Source organism: Elephantulus edwardii, unplaced genomic scaffold (genome assembly GCF_000299155.1).
Source record: "Elephantulus edwardii isolate Elephantulus edwardi_28Jun2011 unplaced genomic scaffold, EleEdw1.0 scaffold00006, whole genome shotgun sequence".
In the NCBI taxonomy this organism is placed as follows: Eukaryota; Metazoa; Chordata; class Mammalia; order Macroscelidea; family Macroscelididae; genus Elephantulus; species Elephantulus edwardii.
The window spans coordinates 14150587-14164751 of record NW_006399756.1 but is presented as its reverse complement, the minus strand read 5'-3'; the positions used below and the strand labels follow the sequence as shown (position 1 = coordinate 14164751).

The window sequence follows — 14165 nt, the reverse complement described above, 5'->3', positions numbered from 1 at the left end:
GGTTTCATTCTGTTAACGAAGGGAAGGGGAGATGATAAGGCCTCATCACATGACCCTACATCCAACACTTACTGCACACATGTGAGAGCCCTGGGGTCCAGGGCTTAGGAGATTGGGATTGAGGTGGTAGGTACCACAGGAGGTACCAACCAGTATAAAACCAATGAGCTGACCAAGGTGCCCTTGTTGTTGTTGCTAAGTATTGTGAAGTCATACACGACTCATTGTGACCCTATGAACGAAAGACCTGAACACTTGTATAACTTTCTTAGTTTCCCCACATTCATAGAGTTTCCGGAGGCAAACTATTTCAGAAGTGGATGCCACTCCTGCTTCCAAGCTTGTTTTAATAGGGGAGCTCCACCAAATACAGTCCACCATAGGTAACCATTATCACATTTGACACATCACTGTCACAGTGTTCAGCATCAAAGCTACTATGAGTTACCTCTGCACAACAACTGGACAGACCAGTACTATACCACCTAGAAGAATGTTTGACGGAAAACAATTAAAAAACCAAGCCTGAGGGCTACAGATTAAAATCACCCACCTTTGGCTTAGTAGCATGCCTTTCTATCCACTAGGCCCACAGAGCTCTCTCAATGTTGTTATGTGCAGTGGAGTCGTAGATGACTCATAATGACCCTATGAATGAAGGACCTGAATATTCTTTTTTTTTCTTCTTTTTGTTAGTTTATTTACAAAATTCAAATGCAACTTTGAACAAATTCTTTCGATTTCCCTCACTCCCCACCCCACATAAAATTGTACAACCCAATGATTAATCCCCTTCTCCCCTGCACATCCACATCCCTCTGTTTTCAGCCTCTCCCACCCCTCCTAGACCCTTATACTCATCCTAACATAAGTCATATGCAATATTTTTCCTTGTGAGACTGAGTTAGTTCACTCAGCATAATGTTCTCCAGTCCCTCCCAAGTTAGGTAATAATTTACAAAGTTAATTGTTCCTGTGTGCTGCATAGTGTTCACATTGTACCATAATGTCTCAATCCATTCATTTGTGGTTGGACATTTGGGCTGTTTCCATTCCGTTGCGATGGTGAAAAATGGTGCTATGAACTTTGCTGTACAAATCTCCATTGTGCCTCAGTTCTCATATTCTCAGGGTACACAACTTTCCTCATTTCAAACAACTAAATACTTTTGATCTTTTTGATGACATCTGGACCTGAATATTCTTGTATAACTTTCATTGTTTCTCCACATTCATAGAGTTTCTGAAGGCAAACTATTTCAATGACAGTTATGCAGACCATCACCTATAGCTGTACTCTCCTGTCCCTGAGGCCCCCCTTCACCCTTCCCTTTACCCCCTCAACCAGACAACAGTAGTGGCCTGCATACACGTTATGACTCTCAACCAGGGGCGGAGGTGGGGAGTAGAAAGATGAGCCCAACCAGGAGCCTCCAGCAAGGATCATGAATCTTGGAGGAAAGGAGCAATGAGGCTTTCTATTACCCAGTGAAAGAGCAATTAAAATGGTTCTCAACAGGGAAGAATTTGTTCTCGCCCACACCCCACCCCGGGCCATCAGTCACTCTCTACAAACATTTCAGTTGTAACTGAAGGAGGTTTGCACTGGTGTGTAACAAATGGGTAGAGGCCGGGGAGGCTGTCAAACATCCTGAAAAAGACCAACGGCCGCGTTCCCACCCCACCAAAGGCGCATCCAACCCAAACTGTCAAGAGTGGCGACACTGACACACTCTGGGTGAGAATGAATTTTCTAGGTGAAGGGACAAGAATGGCCATCAAGAAGTCCAAAGAGAGTGAGCAGAGAGGGTGGTGGGCCCGTTATGGCACCAGTGTATGTGACGTGCCCCATCCCCCAACCAGGAGACCCTGTCCCTCCTCAGAGACCACCCAGGGCTCCCTCAGAGTGTGCCAGGCCTGCATCTGGCATCAGGTGGTGCTGCCACACTGGTTCCTGATGAGTCAGTTCATCTCTCAAGTGTCCACAGTGGCCTCGGGCATGAAGGGGATGGTGACAGCCCCAGTTGGACCAGCAATGAAGGGAATTGTTAAAACCACTTGGTCTTCACAAGACTGAAAGCAGTGAGGACTGAACAGCCCTGGTGCCCATCTGCCTCATGGCATCTGGTACTGGGCAGAAAAGGGGCACTGGTGCTACAGTCAGATCCCCAAACCGAACCACAGCCCTCAAATAGACTCCCACTCAGGGCGGCCCCACAGAGCTCCGTGGAGGTTCTTAGGCAGAGATGTTTGTGGGGGCAGCCTGTCCCATCCTTCTCCCACAAAGCAGCTGGTGGGTTTGAACCACTGACCTTTCTACCCACCTTTTGGTTCGCAGCCAAGCATGTAACCTCTGTGCCACCAGGACTTCTTAAACTCAAGCTCACCCTCGCCACAAAAAATAACAACAAAAAACCCAACCTCCTGCAAAAATCTACAAACGAAATCCACGGCCTTAACTTGATTAAAGTCATGGGTAACCTCTACCAGGCATCCGAAGAGCTACATCTCAATGGCTGTGGACTCCCTGGGAGGGAAGATTTCCATTAATAGCCCAGCATGTTAACCCCCTTCCCTCCACCTCTGACAGGCTCCTTCAGATAAACACTTACTGGCCCTGTGTTCACCAAGCTGTACTTAAAACCCTCTTCAACAGTCCTTATCACCCCCATTTCACAATGAGGAGAAAAATGACATCAGACCTTGACAGGGCATTTGTCATGTGTGGGACACTGCTGAAGGTGGGGGGACCTGGGGGGGGGGACCCATTACCTGGATTAACCTGTACCGCTGTCCTAAAAGCTAGCTCCTTTCCTCATTTCTATTTTCTTATGATATATTCTATGCAGTAGAATGGCTGTGTCGTATAGAAAACATATTCTTATTGTAAAAGTGGATGAATACTGATTGCCAGCCTTAAGTGTTATCTGAAATAAAAGTGAGGACATTTAAAAAAAAATAAATAAAAGCTAACTCCTATCCCTGGCCCCAGTAGAAGAGGAAAATAAGGAACAAAGCACCTCCTCCCAGAATTCACAAAACTAAGGAGGTCTGCAGGGATCCTCAGGCTCAGCGGGCCAGCTTAATTAATGGGAAGGTCAGCAGTTCAAACCCACCAGTCGATCATACTCTGAAGGAGAAACATGTGGTTGTCTGTTCCCATAAAAAGAACACCCTCAGAAACCAAATCCATTCCACCCCAATGGGGAAGGGGCTGGGTGTGTGGCCTCCTAAACCCTGAGAGGCAAGATTCTGGTTCCCCAAAGGGTGAAGGTAGGGGAGGGTGGTACCTGGTGCTGGGTAGATTGCTGATCACACCCAGGAGGGCTGCCTGAAGGAGGCAGGCCTGGGGAGATGGTGCGGAGGTGATGAAGAGACATCCTTCCACAGAAGCCCTAAAGGGGTCAAAAGAAGAAGGCAGGGACCTCTCCTACTTCCGCTCACCCCGACACTCTCACTCCTGATGCTTCCAGGTCTATTTACAAAGCCCCTCCCGGCCAGGCCTTTGTGTGCTCATCGCTGGCGGTGTTCCGGACTTCTGTGGGATCCTTTCAACTACAGCCCTAACCCTAACCCTAACCCTAACCCTAACCCTAACCCTGACCAGAGACTCAGGAGGGGCACCTCCCTGAATCCTACAATGGGGTATAACCTCCAGAGCTTTTTTCCACCCACAAGGGAAAGGGTGCCTCTCAGTTTGGGAGGTGGGGAGACAGGTGGGTAGGGCAGAGCAGCCATGGATTCCAGGGTCCCAGACAGGAAGAGGTGGCAAGAACACGCTCTGTGGGGCTGAGCTTCCCCTCTACTTTCCATCTCCTAGGAAAGAGTGAACTTTCTGGGTATCCCAGCAGGTAACGGGGAGTCCCCAGCTGTGCTGTGCCTTACCAGTGTGTGACCTGTAACCAAAAGGCTGGAGGTTGGAATCTACTGGGTGCTCCCTGGGAGAAAGACAGACAGGCAACCTCCTCCAGTAAAGATTTACAGCCAAGGAGCAATGATTTCCTGAAAGGCTGGAGAACATGGGAGAGTCTGGAGAGCATTATGCTGAGTGAAAGAACCTGGTCTCAGAAGGACAAATACTGTATAAGACCATTACTGTGAAAACTGAAGGATAACTAGTAAGACGCTTATGAAAGTCCAGAGGGGAAAGGGGAGCAGAAAAAGGGGAGGCGAGGAAATCACTAAGACAGTGAATGCAGTGGGTGGTGGAGGGAGAGTGAAGGGATTAGGAAGAGCCGGTGGGGACCTGAAAAGACGCGATAATAGTCAGCATAGACCAATGGGGATTAGTTTTATAAACCACAAATACATATGAATTATCATATGAAACACAAAGTGAGTAGGAATTTGTGAAACCCAATGTATAAGAATGAAACAATATATACGAATTTCGTATGCAACCCAATATTAATGTATTTTTAAAAGACCTACCTATAGGAGGCGCCTATGAGCAGAATGTACTCGAAAGCAGCAGATTTGGTGGGTTAAGAGTTGCTGGTGGTGGTTATATACAGTCGAGCGGAAGCAGACTCATCGCTGACCTTCCAGCGGGTGTTAAGAGGCTGTGAGTTACAGGGGAGGAGATGCCCGTCCTTCTCCTGAGGAGCAGCTGATGGATTTGAACTTTCAACTTGAACTGGAACAGCAGTCAACTCTTTACCACCCTGGACGGCCAAAGGGAGGAAGGACTGCCCGGGAGAGTCGAGTCCTACAGTCCACACCCTTCTAACCACCAGAGGCCACCACTGGATCCGGCTCTAGATGCCAGGAGCCCTGGGTGGCACAGACTGGTAGCTACCTGGCTGAGGAGGGAGCACACAGCATGCATCCAGCCTTGTGGCTCAGCCATTGAAAATCCTACCAGGTCCAGTTAACTCTGAACCACCTGGGGTCGCCCTCGCCTGAGTAGCAGCCCTGCAGACCACTGTGTCCTGGTGGCAGAGTCTGCAGGGCGTCGGTTAGCCAACCAAGACTCTTGTCTCTAGCGGTTGGAATTCACCAGCTGCACTATCTCCTCACGTGGCGATTCACAGGCTCGACTCTTGACGGAGCGTCACCGAGTCAGAACCCGTTCTCATCAGAGTCTGGGTTTTTGAGGAGGTGGGAGGGCTGAGTCGCAGCTCATTCAACTGAACCCCCATCACGATGCCCACAGTATGACTGTGACCATCTATTGTCAAGTGTTCAAGAGAACCAACCCACAGGGGCTTCCAGGCTGTGCTGTTTCATGAACAGATTGTCATGCCTTTATCCAGCTGAGCTGCTGTGCGGGTTTGAACCACCAACCATTCGGTTATCAGGAAAATGCTTACTCCTCGGGGCCATTAGGACTCCTCGGGGCCATTAGGACTCCTGAACCACAAAGAGGGGTGAGTTGGCCCTTGGATGACTAGTCCTAAGTGAGCCCTTTACCAAACCAAAACCAAGTATTTTCCAGAAGTAGAGCATGGCCAGGAGCCAGATGACCCCCACAGGGCCCTATTTCCCTGTAGGATTCGTTTATTGTCCCTTCCAGCCTGCTCTACCTCTACTGTCTTGAGATTTGAATTTTAGAAGCTGGCTGGTGGAGCCAGCCCCTCGGAAAGAAACCATCTGCAACCTCCTCAAAGCCATCCAGAGGTGTCCTCTGGAAGGTGACTCAGCTGGAGACTAGAATCAACCCAGGCAGGCAGTCTGGAGTGCCTGAGGGTGTGCCGGAAGCCCGACTCCTAAGTTACCTTTATGACTGTCCTTTGGGGGCAACAGAGCTAGCCTTGGCCATCCCATTATACAGAGCTTCTCTCCAGCTTGACTGCTTCCTACAAGAAGGGAAAAGGGGCTCCAAGCATGCAAATGGTACACTTCTCACAAAGGGGCCAGTTGCGTTGGAATGACTGTTAATAAAGTTTAAAGCACACAGGAAAAGGGCATGAAAATGAATCCCCCATCTGTGATAGGGCGAGGGATGCTAACTCCTCTTACAAAGCACGCGCACACACCAAGGGCCACGTGAGATCCAGAGTTTTGCTTTATTAGACATTGTGAAGACTGAGTTTGCAGATACAATCCTGTCCAGTTGTAAACTGCTGCGAAATTCTGTGACATGTGAATGTCTCTTGTCGTGAGCAAGACTCGATGGCTGATTATTTTAGAAGAGTTCTGTATTCCAAGCAGATGAGAGGTGGGACGTGGTGGCCAACACTGTTTACACTTGTCAGTGACTTGTCATTTCCCAGCATGAATATGCAGCTTAATCACAGCAATTACATCTCTGCAATGTGAAATTTGATCTTCAACTAATAAGGCATTTCGACTCCTGTTTATATTGGTGCATGCGATTCTTTGCTACCCTGGCAACTGACCAGGCCTGGACGCTAAAAGCTAAACTTGGTCTAAAGAACATTCTAAAGGTAGGGCGGGCTCTGTCATCTCAACTCATCTTAGCCAGCACTCACTGCAAAAACACAGCCATGTACCTCCCTTCCTCTCTCCTATCAGTATAATTTGTCTCCCTGTCAGCATTTTTAAATACTTGTTCAGTCCAGGGAGGACAGTTACTAAGGAAATCTTCAAAGCTCGCCTTCCAAGGCATAAACATCAGACCATCTGCCAGAGGCAATCAGTCAAGACAACAGGCCTTCTAGAAATTCTCTAAGATGAGAAAATGTGTCCAGGTCTACTTCCCCAGTGCTCTTAGTCTAGAATATTTCAGTGGGTGGGTGGAGGGGGACACATTGTGAGGTTTTCTTTCAGGAGTTTTGGCTATTGGGGTTGTATTTCTTGGACCAGAAGAAAGTCCAGTAAAAGTACCACCCACTTGATCATCTACAAGGCAACCCTGCAGAGTTTACCCAGCTCGTTTTAAGTTAGAGGAATAGGTAAGGAAGTATCTTCAGTGCAAAGTAGAGAAGGTTTTCCATTAGTCAAATATATAGGGCTTGACTATTAGTGAATCCAGCAGAAAAGTGGGATTTCTGCACACTTTCCATCCTCCCTTGGGCCTTGGTGCACTGAAGGCTTTGCATGCAATGGACTTTGTTTGCTCTACGAGGGGCTGCTTTGTCCCTCCACCCCCAGGAGAGGTGGACTCCTTGCAGGATTGTCAAGTTTTCATTGCGTTTACTGCACACTTTCTACAGAAGCAGAACACTCTGTTCTCAAAGGCTGGGCGAGAATCGATACATGACAATGCTCCGTCCAATAAGTACTGTGACCCTTCTGGGAAGCTATTCATGTAGAAGGGTCTCACGGAACTGCAGATCTAGGTGGCCATTAGCTCAAAGAGTTTTCTGACCCGAAGCACCTCTTGACTAGAACTCATGTCTTGCATCCATAGTCCATAGCTTGGTACCAGCCCCAATCAGTGATCAGTGAGCACAAATTAAGAAATGAAGCCATAGAAAACAAGGACAGCAATGTCATTAACAAAACCAAAGGGCATTCCCTCCCCCCTTTATATACAAGAAAAAAGCACATTGTAGAAATAAAGATTCTGTACACTTTCTTCTAATATTGTATGTACACAAAATTATATTACCCATAACTGAATTGGAAAGTTCTATCTTATAAAGTATGGCTGGCAGCATCAAAGAAAGACCCAGAACAATTAGCTTTTGAAGCAGGGCAGACAGCAAGGAGGAGGGCCCCAGCAGGCACGTCTTTGTGCCTGGATAGGAAATCCTGTTGTCATGTGACCAGCATTCTCTAGTTTGATGGTGTGGTCGTGTTTCACATTTTAGTAGGGAAGGCGGCAGCAGGCAATGTGGAAAAGAAAAGCTATTAAAATGAAATGGGAAATGCTATTCTGAAAATGTGCATACCAACTATGACCATGGCTTTGTGACGCCAACTTGCATTTTAAGTCCGTTCGCACATGCTCTCTTCATTCCCTATGATGCCAGTAATTTAAAATCAGAATGAATTCCAGCAGGTGGAAAGGCAGCTTTGAACAGATCAGATGGATTACTGTGTGAGTCAGATCCTGGATTCTTTCTCCTCAGTGGGTGTTGAGACGTTAGAGAAGATTAGCCTTGCATTGCGGTGAAGGAGGGAATGCAAACCTACCAGTTGGTTCTTAACTCAGTCCTGGTCCTAGAGTATTTTCCCCATCATTTTCTTCCATATGTCCTTCCAGTAAGGGTTAAAAGTGCCAGTCCCTGAGCCAGGCAAGGACCAAGCCCCACAGATCCAGAGGGCAAGGGGTGGACCACCGGCCTGGCCACATGAGACAAACACCCTTACGAGAAGACAAGTAGGCTCTGAGCCACACTCCCCTTTCCCCATCATAACAAAATTTAAAGATTCTCAATTTTCAGCTGAACTGTGATGTATCTTTAAAAAATGACAGACTCTGGGCCCCCTGCTCCAAGATTCTGCTCCAGTTAGTAACGTGGTTAAGATCCAGAAATCTGTTTATAACAACACCCACAGGCAATTCTGATGTAATGCCAACCTGCTTCGGGAAATAGAAAAAAAAAATTTAATAAAGGCTGGCCCAATTCATCAAGTTTAGAACTATAATTTCTTTCTGGATGGACTTTAAAATCTGAAGATACTTCAGGAAACATCCCTGATGAAACACAGGAATGAATGACCACAACTCGTAGGGGCTGCGGGTGAGCTGGAGGAGGGCTTAGTTTGCGAAATGTCTGTCTTCAATGCGAGGGATCATTCCAGAGTCACTGCTGTGTGAACTCGGCAAACTGTAACCTCATTTTCTCACGTCAGAAGAGTAATTAGAATCAGTTACACATTCAGAATCAGGGTTTGCATTCAGGGGAATTATATCACCTTGTACAATATAATTTGGAGCAAGTCAGCAGCTCTCATTAATATCCACTTGCATTGAATAAGGTTTTAGCGGCTAAAAAACTGAGGTACCAGCTCTCCTCACATGAACTTTGGTGGATTTGTCAAGGCCATGGTCTACAAAGCTTCTCCACTGAAGCTGTTTGGAATTTAAATGCTGTGAGAAGCTAAAATGTGTCCCGCGTCAGGCCACCATCTCCCACCAGCTAGACACACACAGCTTCTTGGTTGAGTCACCACTTTGAATTGCACGATGATGAAAAGAAATGAACTGCAGATGGGTGGCATCTTCTCTGGGCTGCCACCCAAAACAAATGTAAAAAAGAGAAGTTGCAAAGACATGAAGGCGCTCTTCTTGATTCAAAAGTCTCCTTTCAAACCTAGCAAGGGAAGCAATAGGGCAGCCTGCATTGGGCTTTGCTGAGATCTGTTCAAAGTGAGCTCTATCCCTGCCGTGAAAAACATTCTGATTCCCTTGCGTGGCTGTGTGTGTGTGCACGTGTGGACCTGTGAAAATGAGTTACTCCTCGAGGGGCCAGGAGTTTCTGACTTTCACACCTCTTATCACTGGGGGACCTCTTCCCCGCACCAGTGCGCCCTCAGAAATGTCTAGCCCCGCGCATTCCCATCTTGGCCGCTGAAGTCAGGGAGGTCATGGCTAGGGTCAAGGTCAAGGGGGGGATAAAGCAGTCAGGACGGAGGTCTGCAGGTGAGCTGAGTCCACGTGGGCAGGTGGCTGGGAAGGGGCCCCGGCTCATTAGTAATTTAAGAAGTCGATGCCCACTTTGACACTGGTGGAGGTGGCGACGTCCACGGCCGTGGCCTTGATCTCCGTGTCCCCGAACTGCATGAGCGTCTGGATCTCCCTGCGCGCAGGTGCGGTGCCCGGTGCGCCCGTCAGATCCAGGCGCAGCGTGCCGCACTTGCGCACCCCGGGGTCGGTGATGAAGCTCACGCCGTCGTGCTCGGCGCTGTAGATGTTGATGACGATGACCAGCTGCGAGGGCTTGGCCGGCGTGTAGCTCCGCTTGACCAGCTCACCCAGCGCCACCGACTGGTCGGCTGCGATGAACTTGTCGAAGACGTCGGTGCACCAGCGCGTGCCGTCCTTGACCAGCAGCTTGTCCGGCGGGTGCTTGCCCTCCACATAGCGGTTGAGCACGCCCACACCGTAGGTGAGCGGCGAGCGCCGCACCTTGATGACCGCGGGGTCCAGACCGAAGAGCACGGCGCCCTTGAGGATGGTGAGGCCCACGTCCTGCGGGATGATGATGCGGCACTGGTCGCCGAACGCACTCTGCACCGCCTGCTGCAGCAGCGGCGCCTCCGCGAAGCCGCCCACCAGGAACAGGAACTTGACCGTGGACACCTCGGGCTTCTGGAACAGGTCGCCTGAGAGGAGAGAGGGTCGGGGAAGGGCTGGTCGGCAGGGGCCGGTGGGCAGGGGCCGGTGGGTAGCGGGCAGAACTGCTCAGGTCCTGGGAGAAAGGGGTCCACTTCTGCCCACAGAACTGGACCTGGGAGAAAGGGGTCCACTCCTGGTTCTCCCCCTGCCCTGGAAGCCATTGCTTCCATCTGGCCAAGAACAAAAAAGGCCAAAAAAATGAAAATGAGCAGCTCCTCTCCGAGTTCACAGGGTGAACCCCCATCAGGAAGCTGGCAAGATTGACAGGCCAGGAGACTTGGCTGGGAGAAGCAGGTACAGGAAACAAGAGAAGGGTGATGAACTAATTGGAATCCTTCAAGGCCACTCACTTAGAAGACTGGAAGCTGGAGTCCACCCAGAGGTGCCGCGGAAGAAAGGCCTGAAACAGGACTTCTAAAAAACCCAAACCCCAAAAGGCACATCGCTGCCCCACACGGAAGCCGGGGCCAGCTTTTACTCCATGGTTTAGCAGTTTAGTTTGCATATATATGAGCACACTGTAGTTCTAGGGTTTGTAAAAGCGGCCTCATGAAATGCTGCTATTTTGTTTTCATGACAATCCTGTCCCACCCCAGAGATTCTGTTTTGGTGGGAAGTGGATGGGGTGGGGGTGGAGTGGGGGAACCTCGATACTGAGAAGGGCTCTGGTGGCCTAGTGGTAAGGAGCTGCGCTTTTAACCCAAAGACATAAGGTTTGGATTTATGAACTGCTCAGTGAGAGAGCGATGGTTAGTCTCCTGTGAGATTAACTGCCTCTGAACCCAAAGGAGGGACAGTCCCACTCAGTGGTACACAACAACAACAACAACTGGTGAGTCTACTGTGTGCTTCCAGGTTAGGACCGCTGAGGTAGCATGAAAACTATGTAGCCTTCCTTAGAAGATCTTCCTCTGGTTCACAGAACCACCTTTCCAGAAAACATTAGAATCCCTGGTTGTCTGATAAAAGCAAAGCATAGGAATCTTCTCGGGCCGGTGGCTCTCGGATATCAGCACCTCAGAGCTCCCCGCTCTGTGACTTGGAAGCCAATCTGAAAGACTAGCTGAAGCTGGGCTGATGGCTGATGCTTTGCGTTGCCAAGAAGGGGGTACCTGGGTCAACCCACATAGGGCCTCCAGCTCAGACCACTGGCCAACCTGGCATCTCAAGCACTGGTTGATGAAGATAGAAAAACAATCAGCCCCCGTGCTGGCCTCTGCCCACCCAGTGGCTGAGCCCTGCAGATACTTACGGAGGTGCTCGATGATGCTGTCGATGGTGGGCTTGAAGAGGGCGTTCATGGCGTCAGGACTCATCCTCAGCATTCCCTGCGAGGACCACTTCACAAAGTCCACACTGGGACGTGGCACGGAGAGAAACACGTGGTGAATATGTGGACAATACCCACAGCTGGTGTGGGTTGCTTTGGGTTTGTTGGGTTTTTTTGCCTCTTTTTATTATTATTATTAGTCGTAGTAGTAGTATTAAATTTAATGAAAATTGACAGAGACTTTGGATCTCCATTCATTCATTGTTGTACTTTTCTCCCTGCCCACCCCTCCCTCTCCCAGTTTGCTCTTCTCTTTGAAAAGTGAAAGAGAAATTCTTTCATTGTTCTACAATCCCCCCCCTGCCCCCGAGTCCACTCCACTGTGTACAGATATGAGCCCCAGCTCAGCTGTCACCTCTCAGGGACAGGTCAGGCTTGAAAGTCAAAAGCACCCTTGGAAATTCCCTAAACTGCCAGGTCCTGCACCCTGAGAAGTTCAAGAGCAAAGACATAACCTCTTCTGTCTTCAGTTTTGGCCTCTCCTGGGAACAGGACTGAACTGATTCTAAGGCTAAAGAACACTGAGGAAGAATTGCTGTATTTGGATTGCAGTGTTGGAGGGGGATATTGAATATACTTTGCACGGCTACCAGAACAAACAACGCCTGTCTTGGAAGAACTGAAGTCAGAGTGCTCTAGGCAAAGAAAATACTATTTGTCTTAGCTCCCTCATAAGGGTTAACACGAAGTTCAATTTCAGTAATATGGTTGTGCAAACACGTGGAAAACTTTGGACACTCAACAAATGTAAAAAAAAAATGTGTATCAATGTGGGACTGACCTCTTTACAGATGCTGCTCACCAGGCCTTTTGTGGCACCCCTGGATGGGTCTAGCTCTGAGAAAATGCCCTCTGTGAGGGACCAATAGGGCAGAGAAAACCTCAGCCTCCTAAGAGCCCAGCTAGAACCTTGTACCCTGGCCAGAAAGAGCTGTGTTCAAATCTGCTTGTTACTCCTGAAAGGAAACAGTATCTTAATAAAATGGCCAAAGACTTTTAAGTTCTCAAGGAGGGAGGCTACAATATGAGCCTGGAACTTTCTCACAAAGTGGAGCAAAAAGGCCTTTTCAAAGACCAATAGCATCATGTTAAAAGAACTCAGAGCTGACAGAGGAGTATCCTGCTTCCCAAGCTAGTGTGTGAGCATGTATAGGGATCTAACCACTAGGGTTTAAAATACGTGAAATCCACTCAAATCCTAGAATTCTTAATGATCCTCTCTCCTCATGCTTTCTCAAAAAAAAAAAAAAACCAAAATAAAAAACAAAAAAAACAAAACCAACCAACCAACCAAAAAAATACCTACAAAACATCTCATTAATCACTTTGGAGGATATTGGGAAACCAACTCATTAAAAAAAAAAAAAAGCCATAAAAGAACCATTTACTCTGTCTTTCCTTTATGAACTGAATCTGGGCCAACTAAACTGCTGAGTTTTCTCTCTGGAAGTATTTGAGCCCTCATTGTGGCCTGCATTAAGTGCTGAAGTCTTAATCAAAAGGTCTGCAGTTCAAATCCACCAACTGCTCCAGGGGAAATAAATGACCATTCTTCTCCCATAAACAATCTACAGATGTGGAAGCCCAGTGGAGGGTGGCCAGCCATGAGATGGAGCTGACTCTGGAGCAGTGAGTGAGGAAGGAAGGATAGTCTAAAAAGTTAAGACAGCCAAGCAATGCTCATCAATGCCGCTAGCAGCACAAGAGGAGAGGGAAGCCTTTATGAGCTGTCGCATGAGGTAACAAGGGGCTCTGGTGGCTAAGTGGTAAGGAAGTGTGCTACCAATCCAAAGGCATGTGGTTCGAATCCACAAGCCAGGAGAAAGATGAGCAGTCTCCTCCCATACTATTTCCTGCCTCTGAAATGACACTGGCAGGTCAACTCTGAGTTGGTTCCAAATCAGCGGTACATAATCACCACCTAATGAGATGCAGTAACAACCACCACCCACCGCTCATGGGGACTTGCCCCAAACTCAAATCTGAGGCTGATCAAGATTCTAAGTCCTTCCACCAATTTGAAAGGGGGGGGGGGATACCAAAAGACAGAAAAACATGTGATGCAACACCGGGAGGGAGCAAACCTCAGACTGCAGGAAACTGAACAGGACAAATAACTGTCTTCATTTAGTAGATTGCATGGATAAATAGGAGAGAAAAATGATCCATTAGCACCATTTTGACTCTGTGTGCAGTCAGATCACTTGCTGTCCCTCTCAGACCACGCATTAACAGCCTGTTTGTTTCCTGGGGGGAAACATGGTGCATTAAATAAGAGAGAAGACACATAGCATAAAGGCTAGAAATAGCCTTTGTTTGGATGCTGAGACAGATTCTGAAGCTTCATTTGCTATATTTTGGACGTGTCGCAAGGTGGGATCTGTCCTTAGGGACATCATGCTTGGGAGGGTGGACGGACAGCGCAGGAGAGGAAGACCCTTGATGAGATGGATTGACTCAATGACCAGGGTAATGGGGGTAGGTGTGTCGGACACAGTGAGATCGGCACAGGACAGAGCAGGGTTTAGGGCTGTTGTACATAGGGTCCCTATGAGTCTCAGGCAACTCAACAGCACACAACAACAACAAAGATGGGGTCATTTAGGGAGCTCTGTGACATAGTCCGTAGAGGCTCGTACTGTA

At 48.4% G+C, this 14165-nt stretch overlaps 1 protein-coding gene across 1 annotated transcript in view; it reads right to left on the bottom strand.

Annotated features, from left to right (window-relative positions):
- Positions 1 to 9409: 9409 nt before the first annotated feature.
- Positions 9410 to 14165, bottom strand: part of HSPA12A (heat shock 70kDa protein 12A) — a 33099-nt gene continuing 28343 nt past the window's right edge. Inside the window, exons 10-11 of the mRNA XM_006879909.1 lie at positions 11445 to 11548; positions 9410 to 10179 (exon numbers count right to left, since the gene is read on the bottom strand). Of these exons, the coding sequence (XP_006879971.1) occupies positions 9545 to 10179; positions 11445 to 11548 (739 nt within the window). The 3' untranslated portion in view covers positions 9410 to 9544. The remainder of the gene's footprint in view (positions 10180 to 11444; positions 11549 to 14165) is intronic.